This window comes from Pan troglodytes, chromosome 23 (genome assembly GCF_028858775.2).
Source record: "Pan troglodytes isolate AG18354 chromosome 23, NHGRI_mPanTro3-v2.0_pri, whole genome shotgun sequence".
In the NCBI taxonomy this organism is placed as follows: domain Eukaryota; kingdom Metazoa; phylum Chordata; class Mammalia; order Primates; family Hominidae; genus Pan; species Pan troglodytes.
The window spans coordinates 31,301,127-31,315,990 of NC_086016.1; the positions used below are offsets into that span (position 1 = coordinate 31,301,127).

The 14,864-nt window shown below is 48.8% G+C and overlaps 1 protein-coding gene across 1 annotated transcript in view; it reads left to right on the forward strand.

Annotated features, from left to right (window-relative positions):
- KREMEN1 (kringle containing transmembrane protein 1) overlaps positions 1 to 13,697 on the forward strand; it is a 93,756-nt gene extending 80,059 nt beyond the window's left edge. Inside the window, exon 10 of the mRNA XM_024352891.3 lies at positions 13,586 to 13,697. Coding sequence (XP_024208659.1) covers positions 13,586 to 13,648 — 63 coding nt within the window. The 3' untranslated portion in view covers positions 13,649 to 13,697. The remainder of the gene's footprint in view (positions 1 to 13,585) is intronic.
- The last annotated feature ends 1,167 nt before the right edge of the window (positions 13,698 to 14,864 follow it).

The following is a 14,864-nucleotide window of genomic DNA, read 5'->3' on the forward strand; positions in this document are numbered from 1 at the left end:
TGCCTCTGACAGCACAATCATAGCTCATTGCAGCCTCACTCTCCTGGGTTTGAACAATCCTTCCATCTCAGCTTCCTGAGTAGCTGGGACCACAGGCGTGGGCTGCTACGTCCAGCTGATTTTTTTTTTTTTTTTTTAATTATTGTAGAGACAGGGTCTCACTATGTTGCCCAGGTTAGTCTTGAACTCCTGGGCTCAAGTGATCCTCTCGTCTTGGCCTCCCGAAGTGCTGAGATTACAGGCACCAGCCACCATGCCTGGCTCCTTTATAACCTCCATTTATTCATCTAGAAAATAGGTACAGGCTGGGCATGGTGGCTCATGCCTGTAATCCCAGCACTTTGGGAGGCCGAGGTGGGCGGATCACCTGAGGTCAGGAATTTGAGACCAGCCTGGCCAACATGTTGAAACCCCGTCTCTACTAAAGATAGAAAAAAATTAGCCTGGCGTGCTACTCCCTAGCTACTCTGGGAGGCTGAGGCAGGAGAATCGCTTGAACCTGGGAGGCGGAGGTTGCAGTGAGCCGAGATCTAGTCACTGCACTCCAGCCTGGGTAACGGCAAGACTTCCTCTCAAAAAAAAAAAAAGAAAGAAAGAAAGATACAGCAGTAGTTTCTCATAGGGTTGTTGTGAAGATTAAATGAAATAAGAAAGGTACAATATTTAGCTCAGTGACTGGCCTGTGAGTCCTCAATACATTTTAACAATTTTTATCAGTAAACTCAGGGGACCACCAGGAGCAGGGGGCACCTCAGATTTGCCCTGCCTTTCAGATTGAGAACCCTATTTATCAAACTCCAAGTTTACAATGCACAAAGTAGGGGCAGTTCCCTCCTTAGAGAATAATTCCTGACTTGGTTCCTTCAAGTAGCTGGTTTTCCCCAGGACCTTCAATATGTGACCCCATTTAATAAAGGTATCTACTGACCTTTACTTTCTTAGGGACCTAGCTGTTGGGTGAAAATACCCTTTTCTGCCGACTCCCTGCCTGCAGTGGATTTCCTTATCTGTTGCTTCAGGTAAGGGAACAAATGCAGAATTTGAATGTCCTCATAGTTCCCCCAATGCTGCAGGTGGACAAATAGGCTAAGGCCCCTGGCCCAGCTGGCAGAGGTAAGGAGCTGCCCGCCCGCCCAGCTCCCGCTGCGGCAGAGCCCCCAGCCGCCGCCTCCTGCCGCCCTCGCCTTTCCTGCAGGAGCTGTCCCGGCGCAGGCTTGCTCACCAGCGCCGCCCCGTGGTAAGACCGCAGATCTGCGGAAGAAGGCCAGCCCTGAACCGCAACTGCTCTCAAGCCCTTCCATTACAGTTACACGGATTTTTTGCCCAACGCGGTGATGCGTGCCTGTAATCCCAGCTACTCTGGAGGCTGAGAGGAAGGATGCCTTGAGCCCAGGAGTTCAGAATCAGCCTGGGCAAAATTGCGAGAGAAAAGAAAAAAGAAAAAAATAATGTCACAGGTTTCCTGACCCTAAACCTGGACATTAGCCCAGGTCTCACTCTCACCAAGCCCTCTAAAGAACTCATTCTATCAGATAAGTGATCAGATGAATTATTCTACCTCCATACTATGAAATCCTATGTCACCATTGAAATTAATGTGGTGTATAATCTCCAAAGGCAATGAAAAAAAAAGAACAAATTAATGTAGTGCTTCTACACACACTGTATCAGAATATCTTACGTGAAAAAAGTCAAAGAAGAAAGCATAAGTGTAATTTTTTTTTTGGCCAAATTTTAAAAAGAGGGAGGGAAATATATGTATGTGTATACAAAGGCACCAGCAAAGTCCTGCAAGTTCTATGCCTAACTCTTATAGTGGTCACCTTTGGAAAAGGAAAGGAGGAAGACAGGAGGAGGCCAGGGGCAGTTGCTTACGCCTGTAATCCCAGCACTTTGGGAGGCCAAGGTAAGTGGATCTCTTGAGCCCAGGAGTTCGAGACCAGCCTGGGCAACATGGCAAAACCCGGTGTCTACCAAAAATATAAAAATTAGCCAAGCATGGTGGTGTGTGCCTGTAGTCCTAGCTACTCAGGAGGCCGAAGTGGGAGAATCACTTGAGTCTGGGAGGTCTAGGCTGCAGTGAGCCGTGATCACGCCATTGCACTCCAGCCTGGGCAACAGAGTGAAACCCTGTCTCCAAAAAAAAAAAGGAAAAGAGAAGGTGAGGACACTTACATTTTCACATTTTATTTGATATATTTATATGTGGCTTGAATCTCTTACATTCATGCATTACATGTGCAAGTTTGAAAATAAAGTGCAGGTGGATTATTTTAAAATTTGGAGGCTGGGCCCGGTGGCTCACACCTGTAATCCCAGCACTTTGAGAGGCCAAGGCAGGCGGATCACCTGAGGTCAGGGGTTTGAGATCAGCCTGGTCAACATGGCGAAACCCCGTCTCTACTAAAAATACAAAAATTAGCTGGGTGTGGTGGCGCGTGCCTGTAATCCCAGCTACTCAGGAGGCTGAGGCTGGAGAATCACTTGAACCAGGGAAGCAGAGGTTGCAGTGAGCTGAGACGGTGCCACTGCATTCCAGCCTGGGCAACAAGAGTGAAACTCCATCTCAAAAAAAAAAAAAATTTGGAAAGCACACAAAACAAAAAGAACAACATAAGTCTCTCTCACTGTCACACTGCTCAGTGGAAGCACTGTTAAAAGGCTGGTGCATGTGTTTCCAGCACGCACTAGGAGCACTGAGGAACACTGCTTCCCCTGCTTGCCCCCAGGAGGGGGCCTGGCCAATGCCCTGGACTAGACATCTATTCTGCTGCCCAGCATCACCCACACCACTGCCCTGCCCCACCCTGAGCCACTCCTGGAGACACCTCCCAGTGCAGGGAGTCTCCCAGAAGCTTTGGGCCAGCAGAATGCTCAGCTCCCAAGCCAAAATGTCCTTCTCTTTGTTAACTACAAAATAAACATCTCCAGGCCCCCTGGGCCACTTGCAGTACAGATGTTTATGCCTTTGGAAAGAGACAAAAAGAGAAAGACTCTTGCAATTTCTCCCTGAGACAATGGGTGCCAAGTTGGTAATTAACCCTCAGCAACCAGGGCATCTGATCTTCCGCCAGCCAGTCTGCAGCAGGTTGTGGGAGTGATTGATTGGGCCTGTGCTAGAACTTGGTGATTGGTGGGCCTTCCAGGCCTTGGAATGCTCTCCGCACAGGACGCTGGCTGCCTCTTCAAAACTCTAAATGAGGTACTAGGAACCCACCCCTAAGAAGGCCCCCACACTGCTGCACCCCATTCCAGATGAAGGGCTGTGAGCAGCCCTAGCATTCATCAAACCACTCGGGGGAGCCCCAGGGCCTGCACGCAGAGCTGGGAGGAGCAAGGCTGCTGAGGGGCAGGCACTCGGTCATCTTGACATTGCATTCACTAAACACCCTCGGACCAGGCTCCCCGCTCAACTCTACATACGGTGCCTTATTTCCTTTGACTCTCCCAGCAACCCCATGAGGTAAGTACAGTTCTATTCCAGTTTTTATAGATGAGGAAATTGAGTCTCGGAGAAATAAAGTCTGTGCTGCCATCACTTAATCCTGGGTGGATAACATCTCTTCTTCAGACAGGTGTTCCTAGACCAAGGTCATCCTGCTGGTAAGTGGGGGTAAAGATGGACTGAACCCTTTTTACAACTTTGAAGCCACACCTGCCCATCCCCACATATTCATATTGGAAAACTCTTTCCAGAGGGTTATCATCTTCAGGCTTCTACAAACTATGCCAAGCTCAGAGGAGCCAACCTGTGGGGGCTCCACGCAAAGATTACAGTCAGGTCTTCCCTTGGATGTAGCCAGAGACAGCTGAGAGCTGTCCCCTGGACCAGAATTCCATCATGAGAGGCTGGGGGATTGCCTTCTTTCCAATGGGGGAGCCGAGGCCCAGAGAGCAGAATTCGTGTCCAAGGCACCACCATGACTTTGTTTTTCGTTGTGGTTTGAGATGGAGTCTCGCTCTTGTTGCCCAGGCTGGAGTGCAATGGCACGATCTCAGCTCACTGCAACCTCCACCTCCTGGGTTCAGGTGATTCTCCTGCCTCAGCCTCCCGAATAGCTGGGATTACAGGCATGTGCCACTATGCCCAGCTAATTTTTGTATTTTTAGTAGAAATGGTGTTTCACCATGTTGCCCAGGCTGGTCTCGAACTCCTGGCCTCAAGTGATCCACCTGCCTTGGCCTCCCAAAGTGCTGGGATTACAGGTGTGAGCCACCACATCCAGCCCCCACCATGACTTTGCCTCTGTGGCCAATGTCATGTCCATGGCTGCATGGAGCTTCCTGAAAACATGGAGGCTGGTGGCAAGGACCCGCCTTGGAAAATGGGGAGAAAGCCAATCCCCCTAGATACATCCCCTGAGCCCTTGGGCTGGGAGAAGGGCATTGTGTAGCCTCTAAGGGAGACTACAAAGTAAGAAGGCATTGCTTCCATCTTGTCATTCCACCATCTGTGTCACAAACAGGCAGGTCAGGGGAGCAAACATGGCAGAGGGACATGGCCTAGGAGTCCTGTACTTCATTTTCCCTCACATTTCATTGTCTGTTACAGGTCACATGGTCTCACCTGGATGCAAGGGCCACTGGGAAATGTAGTCTTCCAGTGGGCCAGGAGTTGTGTACAATGAAATTAGCGAATATATAGCCTGTCTCTGCCACACTATTCAAAAACTCGTAGTCATGTCAGGGCCCAGAATGCCTTGAGATTGTTGCTCAGCACATGAGAGCATGAGGCTGGAGAAGTGGGCTGGCCCAGTGTGAGAAACACGGGTAAAACACGGGTAAAACACGGGGTACCAATTTGCAATCTAGCCCCATGTGGTCCAGGTTCCTCACAGGCAGCCAGCCATGGCAGTAGAGGGACAAAATGATGCCGGAGCAAGAGGCAGAGTCCCCCAGATGAATGTCAAGGGAAACCCAATAGCCCTGAAGACATCAAGGGGAGGCCACGCCAGCCAAGATTCCTGGCTCACTTTGCAGAAAAGAGGATGTAAGAGGGCACTGGGGAAGGAAAAGGGAGAACAGCGGAGAGGCGCCGACATGGGGCACGGGGAATTCTAGGGAAACTGGGCCTGGAGGGCTGGAAAGGTCTCTGCCACCAGCAGGGCAGCTTCATGGATGTGCAGCCTCCACAGTCACACAGGGCCCATCCTCACAAAGGCCCCACATTTGGCCCTAGCTGTCACTGTCTTGAAATTCTTAATCATTTTCCAAGAAGGGGCCCCATATTTTTATTTTGCACTGGGCCTCACAAATTACAAAGTCAGTCCTGAGTCCAGAAGGGATCAGTCTTGGTTCCAGATGGCCCCACCTCCAGGGCATGGCTGTGGCTGATGGTTATTTGCCAGCCTGGTGGGAGACCAAGACCACAGGAAATGGGTCTGGAGGATGATCGGCAGTAGTGGTCAGCTCAAGAGTGTCGATTTTTTGTTTTGTTTTTGTTTTTTGAGACGGAGTCTCAGTCTGTTGCCCAGGCTGGCTCACTGCTCAGCTCGCTGCAACCTCCGCCTCCTCGGTTCAAGCGATTCTCCTGCCTCAGCCTCCCAAGTAGCTGGGATTACATGCAGCTGCCACCAAGCTGGGCTAATTTTTGTATTTTTAGTAGAGACAGGGTTTCTCCATGTTGGCCAGAGCTGGTCTCGAACTCCTGACCACAAGTGATCCACCTGCCTTGGCCTCCTAAAGTGCTGGGATTACAGGCATGAGCCACGGTGCCCAGCCAAGTGTTTTGTTTTGTTTTGTTTTGTTTAGAGACAGGATCTCACTTCGTTGCCCAGGCTGGTCTCAAACTCCTGGGCTCAAGTGATCCTTCCTCCTTGGCCTCCCGAAGTGCTGGGATTTCAGGCATGAGCCACTGCACCCAGCCAGCCCAGGAGTGTTTTGCTCCTTAATGTTCTCAGGTGTAAACATTCAGGAAGCAAAAACAAAACAAAACCAAAGGCCAGGAGCGGTGGCTGATGCCTGTAATCCCAGCTCTTTGGGAGGTTGAGGCGGGTGGATCATGAGGTCAGGAGTTCGAGACCAGCCTGACCAACATGGTGAAACCCTATCTCTACTAAAAATACAAAAGTTAGCCAGGTGTGGTGGCGCATGCCTGTAATCCCAGCTACTCAGGAGGCTGAGGAAGGAGAATTGCATGAACCCAGGAGACGGAGGTTGCAGTGAGCCGAGATCGCGTCACTGCACTCCAGCCTGGGCAACAGAGCGAGACTCTGTCTAAAAAATAAAATAAATAATAAATAAATAAACAAACATTCAGGAAGCACAGGTTTCAGACTCTCCTTGCTAAGGAGCAAGACTGGTCAGAAACAGGTGCTTACTGGTGAGAGATTTTTCACAAACAGAGAATGATGAACTCTGCACGTGACGTGATGTTGAGGATGGCAGATGGGTGGATGAAGTCCGTGCCCATATAGGAAAATGGGGACATCAGATTAAAGCAAGAGGGAGGCTAACCTCAGGGGACTCTACTTACATATATGTAGAAACACTTAAGGAGACCTGGACTTTTTTTTAAAGATAAGGTCTCTTAGCCCCATAATAGTGGAGGACTTCAACACCCCACTGACAGCATTAGACAGATCATCAAGGCAGAAAACTACCAAAGAATTTCTGGACTTAAACTCAGCACTTGACCAATTGGACCTATTAGACATCTACGGAAAACTCCACCCATCAGCCACAGAATATACATTCTTCTCATCCGCACGTGGAACATATTCCAAGATCAACCACATGCTCGGCCATAGAGCAAGTCTCAATACATTCAACAAAATCAAAATCATACCAGCCATACTCTTGGACCACAGTAGAATGAAGACGGAAAATACTAAGAAGATTTTGGCTGGGTGTGGTGGCTCAAGCCTGTAATCCTAGCACTTCGGGATGCCAAGGCAGGTGGATCACTTGAGGTCAGGAGTTCGAGACCAGCCTGCCCAACATGGTGAAACCCTGTCTCAACTAAAAATACAAAAAAAAAAAAAAAAAAAAAAAAAATTAGCTAAGCATGGTGGCAGGTGCCTGTAATCCCAGCTACTCGAGAGGCTGAGGCAGGAGAATCACTTGAACCTGGGAGATGGAGGTTGCAGTGAGCCGAGATCATGCCACTGCACTCCAGCCTGGGTGACAGAGCGAGACTCCGTCTCAAAAAAAAAAAAAAAAAAAAAAATTAAGAAGATCTCTCAAAACCAATTACATGAAAATTAAATGACTTGCTCCTGAATGATTTTGGGGGTAAACAACAAAATAAAGGCACAAAATCAAAAAAATTCTTTGAAAGAAATGAAAACAGAGATACAAAATACCAAAATCTCTGGGATACAGCAAAAGCAGTGTTAAGAGGAAAGCTGATAGTGCTCAATGCCTACCTCAAGAAGTTAGACCTCAGATTAACCATCTAATATCGCACATAGAGGAACTAGAAAAACAAGAACAAGCTAACCCAGAAGATAGCAGAAGAAAAGAAATAACTAAAGTCAGAGTAGAACTTAATGAAATTGAGACACAAAAATTCATACAAAGAATCAGCAAAACCAAAAGTTGATTATTTGAAAGGATAAACAGGATCAGTAAACCGCTAGCTAGATTAACAAAGAAAGAGAGATCAAATAAGCAAAATCAGAAATAACAAATGTGTCACTTGTAATAAGGGACCCCACAATACAAAAGATCCTCAGAGACTATTATGAACACCTCTGCACACATAAACTAGAAAATCTAGAGGCAATAGATAAATTCCTGGAAACACACCATCTCCCAAGAGTGAATCAGGAAGAAACTGAAAGACTGAACAAATCAATATCATGTTCAGAAATTGAATCAGCACTGGCCGGGCGTGGTGGCTCATGCCTGTGATCCCAGCACTTTGGGGGGCCAAGGTGGGCAGATCATGAGGTCAGGAGATCAAGACCATCCTGGCTAACATGATGAAACCCCATCTGTACTAAAAATACAAAAAATTAGCCAGGCGCGGTGGCAGGCGCCTGTAGTCCCAACTACTCGGGAGGCTGAGGCAGGAGAATGGCGTGAACCCGGGAGGCAGAGCTTGCAGTGAGCTGAGATTGCGCCACTGCACTCCAGCCTGGGTGACAGAGCGAGACTCCATCTCAAAAAAAAAAAGGTATTGAATTGGAACTAAAAAACTTACCAGCCAAAAAATGCTTTGGACCAGTTAGATTTACAGCCACATTCCACCAGATGTACAAGGAAGAGCTGCTACCAATTCTACTGAAACTATTCCAAAAAATCAGGTAGGAGGAACTCTTCTCTAACTCATTCTATGAAGCCAGCATCACCCTGACCTCAAAACCTGGCAAAGACACAGCGAAAAAAGAAAGCTTCAGGCCAATATCCCTGATGAACACAGACACAACAATCCTCAACAAAATACTAGCAAACTGAATTCAACAGCACATCAAAAAGTTGGCCGGGTGGTGGCTCATGCTGTAATCCCAGCACTTTGGGAGGCTGAGGTGGATAGATCACTAGAGGCCATAAGTTCGAGACCAGCCTGACCAACATGGCGAAACCCCATCTCTACTAAAAATACAAAAAAATTAGCCAGGTATGGTGGTGCATGTCTGTAATCCCAGCTCCTCAGGAGGCTGAGGCAGGAGAATCACTTGAACCTGGAGGTGGAGGTTGCAGTGAGCCGAGATTGTGTCACTGCACTCCAGCCTGAATAACAGGGCGAGACTCTATCTCAAAAAAAAAAAAAAAAAGATTAATTCCTATGATCAAGTAGGTTTCATTCCTGTGATGCAAGATTGGTTCAACATGCATGAATCAATAAATGTGATTCACCACATAAACAGAATTACAAACAAAAACCATCATCCCAATAGATGCAGAAAATGCTTTCAATAAAATCCAACATCCTTTCGTGATAAAAACCCTCAAGAAACTAGGCATCGAAGGAATGTACCTCAAAATAATAAGAGCCATCTATGACAAACCCACAGCCAACATCATGCTGAATAGGCAAACACTGAAGCATTCCCCTTGGAACAAGAAAAGCAATGCCAGCCGGGCACAGTGGCTCACACCTATAATCCCAGCACTCTGGGAGGCTGAGGCAGGTGGATGAACTGAGGTCAGGAGTTCAAGACCAGCCTGGCCAACATGGTGAAACCCCGTTTCCACTAAAAATACAGAAAATTAGCTGGGCGTGGTGGCAGATGCCTGTAATCTCAGCTACTCGGGAGGCAGGAGAATTGCTTGAACCCTGGAGGTGGAGGCTGCAGTGAACCGAGATTGTGCCACTGCATTCCAGCCTGGGCAACAAGAGCAAAACTCCGTCACAAAAAAAAAAAAAAAAGAAAAAAAAGCAATTCCATTATTGGGTATATATCCAAAAGAAAACAAAGTATTATACCAAAATGACATAGGCACTTGTGTGTGCATTGCAGCACTATTCACAATAGCAAAGACAAGGAATCAACGTAGGTGCCCATCAATGGTGGATTAGATAAAGAAATCGTAGTACATATACATTGTGGAATACTACATAATCATAAAAAAGAATTAAATCATGTACTTTGCAGCAATACAGATCCAGCTGGAGGCCATTCACAAGTTCATAAAACCATAAACATTGGGTACTGATATGGTTTGGCTCTGTGTCCTCACACAAATCTCATCTCGAATCGTAATCCCTGCTTGCCGAGGAAGGGACCTGTAATCCCCACGTGTTGAGGGAGGGAAGGATTACCGGGGCAATTCCCCACCGCCCCGCCGTTCTCGTGATAGTGAGTGAGTCTCGCGAGATCTGATGGTTTTAAAAGTGGAATTTTTTCTGCTCTCGCTCTCACGCTCTCCTGCCATCTCTTGAAGGAGGTGTCTGCTTCTCCTTTTGCCTTCCACCATGCTTGTAAGTTTCCTGAGGCCTCCCCAGCAAATAATGCGGAACTGTGAGTCAATTAAGCCTCTTTCCTTTATAAATTACCCAGTTTCAGGTATTTCTTTCTTGTTTTGTTTTTTTGAGATGGAGTTTCACTCTCATCGCCCAGGCTGGAGTGCAGTGGCGCGAACTCGGCTCACTGCAATATCCGCCTCCCGGGTTCAAACGATTCTCTTACCTCAGTCTCCCGAATAGCTGGGATTACAGGGGCCACCACCACGCCCAGCTAATTTTTGTATTTTTAGTAGAGACAGGGTTTCATCATGTTGGCCAGGTTGGTCTGGAACTCCTGACCTCAAGTGATCCACCCGCCTCAGCCTCCCGAAGTGCTGGGATTACAGGCATGAGCCACCACGCCCGGCCTCAGGCATTTCTTTATAACAGTGTGAGAACAGACTAATACAGGTACTCAGGGACATAAAGATGGCAACAGTAGACACTGGGGACTACTAAGCGGGGAAGGGAGAGAAGGGGTCAAGGGTTGAAAAAACTAACTCTTGGGAACTATGCTCACCACCTGGCTGATGGGATCATTCATATCCCAAACCTCAGCATCACGCAATACACCCATGTAACAAACCTGCGTATATACGCCCTACATCTAAAATAAAAGTTGAAAAAAAAAACGAGGTCTTGCTATGTTGCCCAGGCTGGAGTGCAGGGCCCATTCACAGATTGAATCATAGCGCACTGCAGCCTCAAACCGCTGGGCTCAAGGGATCTTCCCACCTCAGCCTCCCGAGTAGCTGGGATTACAGGCACGCATTGCTGCGCCCAGCTGAGGACCTTACATTTTAAAAAGAACAGTCCAGGTGTAAGAGATTTACAAAAGCAGGATATCAATTAACTAGTCCAAAATGGAAACGGCTGTTGACTATGGTGTGGGGGGCCTTCTTGAAGTCAAAGAGGAATCTGGACACACCTGGCAAACTGATGGGACCAGTCCTTTGTTGTATTGGCTGGAATGGCTGAAGGAGAGAAGGAACCTGGCACAATGATCTCAATCTGGTTACAAAGCATGATTCCAGAGAAGAAGGTTGATTAGTAACAGCGCCTTGCTATCATTTATTGATCTCTTACTGTGCTCCAGGCATTGGACTACACACATGCATTTGTCATCCTTTGCCATGTAACAAACTATCCAAAAATTTACCAGCTTAAAACAAGGAACTGGAGGCCAAGGCAGGCAGATCATGAGGTCAGAAGTTCGAGACCCGCCTGGCCAACACAGTGAAACCCCATCTCTACTAAAAATACAAAAATTAGCTGGGTGTGGTGGCGGGTGCCTGTAATCCCAGCTACTTCGGAGGCTGAGGCAGGAGAGTCACTTGAACCCGGGAGGCAGAGGTTGCAGTGAGCCAAGATCGCGCCACTGCACTCCAGCCTGGGCTACAAGAGTGAAACTCCATCTCAAAAAAAAAAAAACCCAAAACAAGGAACTATGATTATCCTGAGTTTCTGTGGGTCAGGGATTCAAGAGCAGTTTAGGCCAGGCGTGGTGGCTCACACCTGTAATCCCAGCACTTTGGGATCAAGAGGCCAGGAGTTTGGCCAGGCACGGTGGCTCAGGCCTCTAATCCCAGCACTTTGGGAGGCCCAGGCAGGCGGATCACAAAGTCAGGAGTTCTAGACCAGCCTGGCCAATATGGTGAAACCCCGTCCCTACTAAAAATACAAAAATTAGCCGGGCATGGTGGTGCGTGCCTGTGGTCCCAGCTGCTCAGGAGGCTGAGGCAGAGGAGTCGCTTGAACCTGGGAGGTGGAGGTTGCAGTGAGCCGAGGTTGTGCCATTGCACTCCAGCCTGGGCAACGGAGCGAGACTCCATCTAAAAAAAATAAAAATAAAAATAAAGGCCAGGAGTTCAAGACTGGCCAGGGCAACAGAGCAAGACCCTATCTCTACAAAAAATTCCAAAAATAGCCCGATGTGATAGTTTGTACTTGTAGTCCTCCGGAGGCTGAGACGGGAGATTCCTTGAGCCCAGGAGTTCAAAGGTACAGTGAGCCACGATTGTGCCACTGCACTCCAGCCTGGGTGACAGAGCAAGAGCCTGTCACACACACACAAAAAAAGTAGTTCAGAAATCATACTGTCATTTTCACAACATCCAATTGGTACAGAAGCCAGCCCTATTCAGTATGGGAGGTGACCGTACCAGGGCATGAAGCCAGGAGGTGGGGCTCATTGGCCACACTCTCATCTTGGAGGCTGCCGCCCACCACGTGTTACTTCATGATCCTGTTCAATAATCACAACAGGCTAGTAATAATTTTCCCCCTACTCAAAAGAGGGAATTTTGCTCAAGACCAAACAACTAAGAAGTGGCAGGCCTTGGATTTGAACCCCACTGTCCTTGGCTATGTTGGAGCTCTATGGTATGCAGAGGCAATAGCAGCAAGGACTGATAGAAGTGTCCCCCGAACCCCATTCAACGCTGGACTCCAGGCGGCAAGACATTGTGTTTCTCTCCTCCTGCCGGGTCCCTAGGGGGACTGGCATCTTCTCTCAGACTCTCACACAGGTCAAGGGGAGCTTAGGCCCTGGGAGGGCGCCCGTTAGCAGGGGGGAGAGGAAAGAGCTGCCTCTCTCCTGTCACTCCCCATTTTGCCCCAAGATGAGGGGCTGCCATTCAGAATGGGTCAGGTTCCAGGACAGTGACTGTGTCAAATTTGCTGGAAGGCAGGGTCACTAAAGAAGACCTATCCCCTCACCACACACACACCATATGTGTGCACACATGCACACACAGGTGCAAGCACACAAGTACCCATGCACACATCACCCACACGCATGCCCACCATAACATGCACACACATTCACACACATGCACACTCGCCTCCTAGTTGTCTGCTTCTGAGTGACCAGATGGCTCTTTTTTTTTTTCCGCAAATACTTATTGAGCACCTGCTAAGTAACTGATATTCTGCTGGATGCAAAGGACACAGGGCATGGAACAGAGAGACATGGTGTCTGCTCGTGTGGAGCCTGTGGTCATGCACCTGCTGGACAGCTGCCTTTCCGGGGGTCACTTCTGCTTCTCACATCTGCTGGGGCTCATTGACTTCTTCCACATGGTGTTTGGGCACTGGCATGGGGAGGTCCCCCTAGACCTCGAGCCTAAGCCTCGAACTCTGGCCCACTTTACAAAAGCCCAAATTAAGGAATTGATCATCCACTTAGTAATAGTTTAGAACCTTTAGAGTATGTTACAACCTGCAGAAGTTACAGAAACCCAGCCTCTCTCAACTCTTTTAGTCACAGTGAGATGGAGCTTTCAGAAAATCGAGAGACCAAGATCAGGCCAGGCGGGGTGGCTCACACCTGTAGTCCCAGCACTTTGGGAAGCCGAGGTGGAAGGATCACTTGAGCCCAGGAGTTTGAGACCAGCCTGGGCAATATAGTGAGACCCCATCTTTCAAAAAAAAATTAGCCTAGTGTGGTGGCACATGCCTGTAGTCCCAGCTACTCAGGAAGCTGAGGCAGGAAGATCGCTGGAGTCCAAGAGTTCAAGGCTGCTGTGAGCCATGATCAGACCACCGCACTCCAGCCTGGGTGACAGAGTGAGGCCCTGTCTCAAAAACAAAACAAAAGAGACCAAAATCAGTCAAATGCTTCTAACTGTTCTCTCCCTCCGTGCCTAGGGCTGTACTTTCAGACACCACTCATTGTCCTTCCTACCTTCCCAGGAAATTCAGGACTCGGAAGTGACATCACTCATCTGGTCTCAGGGGCAGCCCAGAAGTATCTGACTGTAGACACAACTAGGCTCCGTGGGCATAACTGGGTGGCAATTTCAGAGGGCAGAGGGGACACCTTCATTGCCTCTCCTCGCACAGAAACGGTGGGCTCTCTCTGGCCCAGCATGGTGGTTCATGCCTGTAATACCAGCGCTTTGGGAGGCTGAGATGGGAGGATTGCTTGAGCCCAGGAGGTCGAGGCTGCAGTGAGCTATGATCACACCACCACACTCCAGCCTGGGCAGCGGAGCGGGACCTCGTCTCTAACAAGAGAAAGAAAGAAAGAGAAACGGTGTCCTCCGCACAGCCGGTCAGAACTGTGTGACTCACTTGAGGCAGGACTGAGAGTGACATCCAGTTGCACCTTTCTCACCTACTTTGGGACCTTCGGGGGTGAGTTCCCCTTTGTCCTCTCATGGAAACAGCACACAGCAAGCAACCACAAAACCAGAGCGGAAGGAGGGACTTCCCACCGGCATCCGGCCCCGGTGCCATGTTTTATCACCTGGAACGGTTGTGAAGCTTTGTGTGACTTGCTCAGGATCAGCAGTCACCATGATCTAATCCCAAGAGGGACTTGTCACCCAGAGACCTCAAAAGGCCCCAGGCCTACTGTGGTTTTTTCTGAGAGGCTCCCAGAACCAAGTGGCACGTTGGTTTCCTGTGCGTCTGTGTCTTTGTGCCTGTATCTCGCTGGGGGACTTCACAGGAAGCAGGATTTGGGCATTCCTGAAGCTCCCAGCTGGACACCACTCCTGAGCGCCACATCCCATGATCACTTCAACCACAGGCCTTTGACTTCGCCACATGGCAAGGCACCCAGCAGAAGATGAGGATGACGGGTGATGCTAGATGGATGCATACCTGGTGGATGGCCCACGCACGAAGACTCGAGACCCTCAGGACTGGCCATATAATCTGCAAGGTCCAGTATGAAATAAGAATAAGCAGCCCACACAACTGGGCATAGTGGTTCATGCCTGTAATCCCAGCACTTTGGGAGGCTGAGGAGGGTGGATCACTTGGGGCCAGGAATTCGAGACCAGCCTGGCCAACATGGCGAAAACCCATCTCTACTAAAAATACAAAAATTAGTTGGGCATGGTGGCACACACCTGTAATCCCAGCTACTCGGAGGCTGAGGCACAAGAATTGCTTGAACCTGGGAGGCGGAGGTTGCAGTGAGCTGAGATAATGCCACTGCACTCCAGTGTAGGCGACAGAGTGA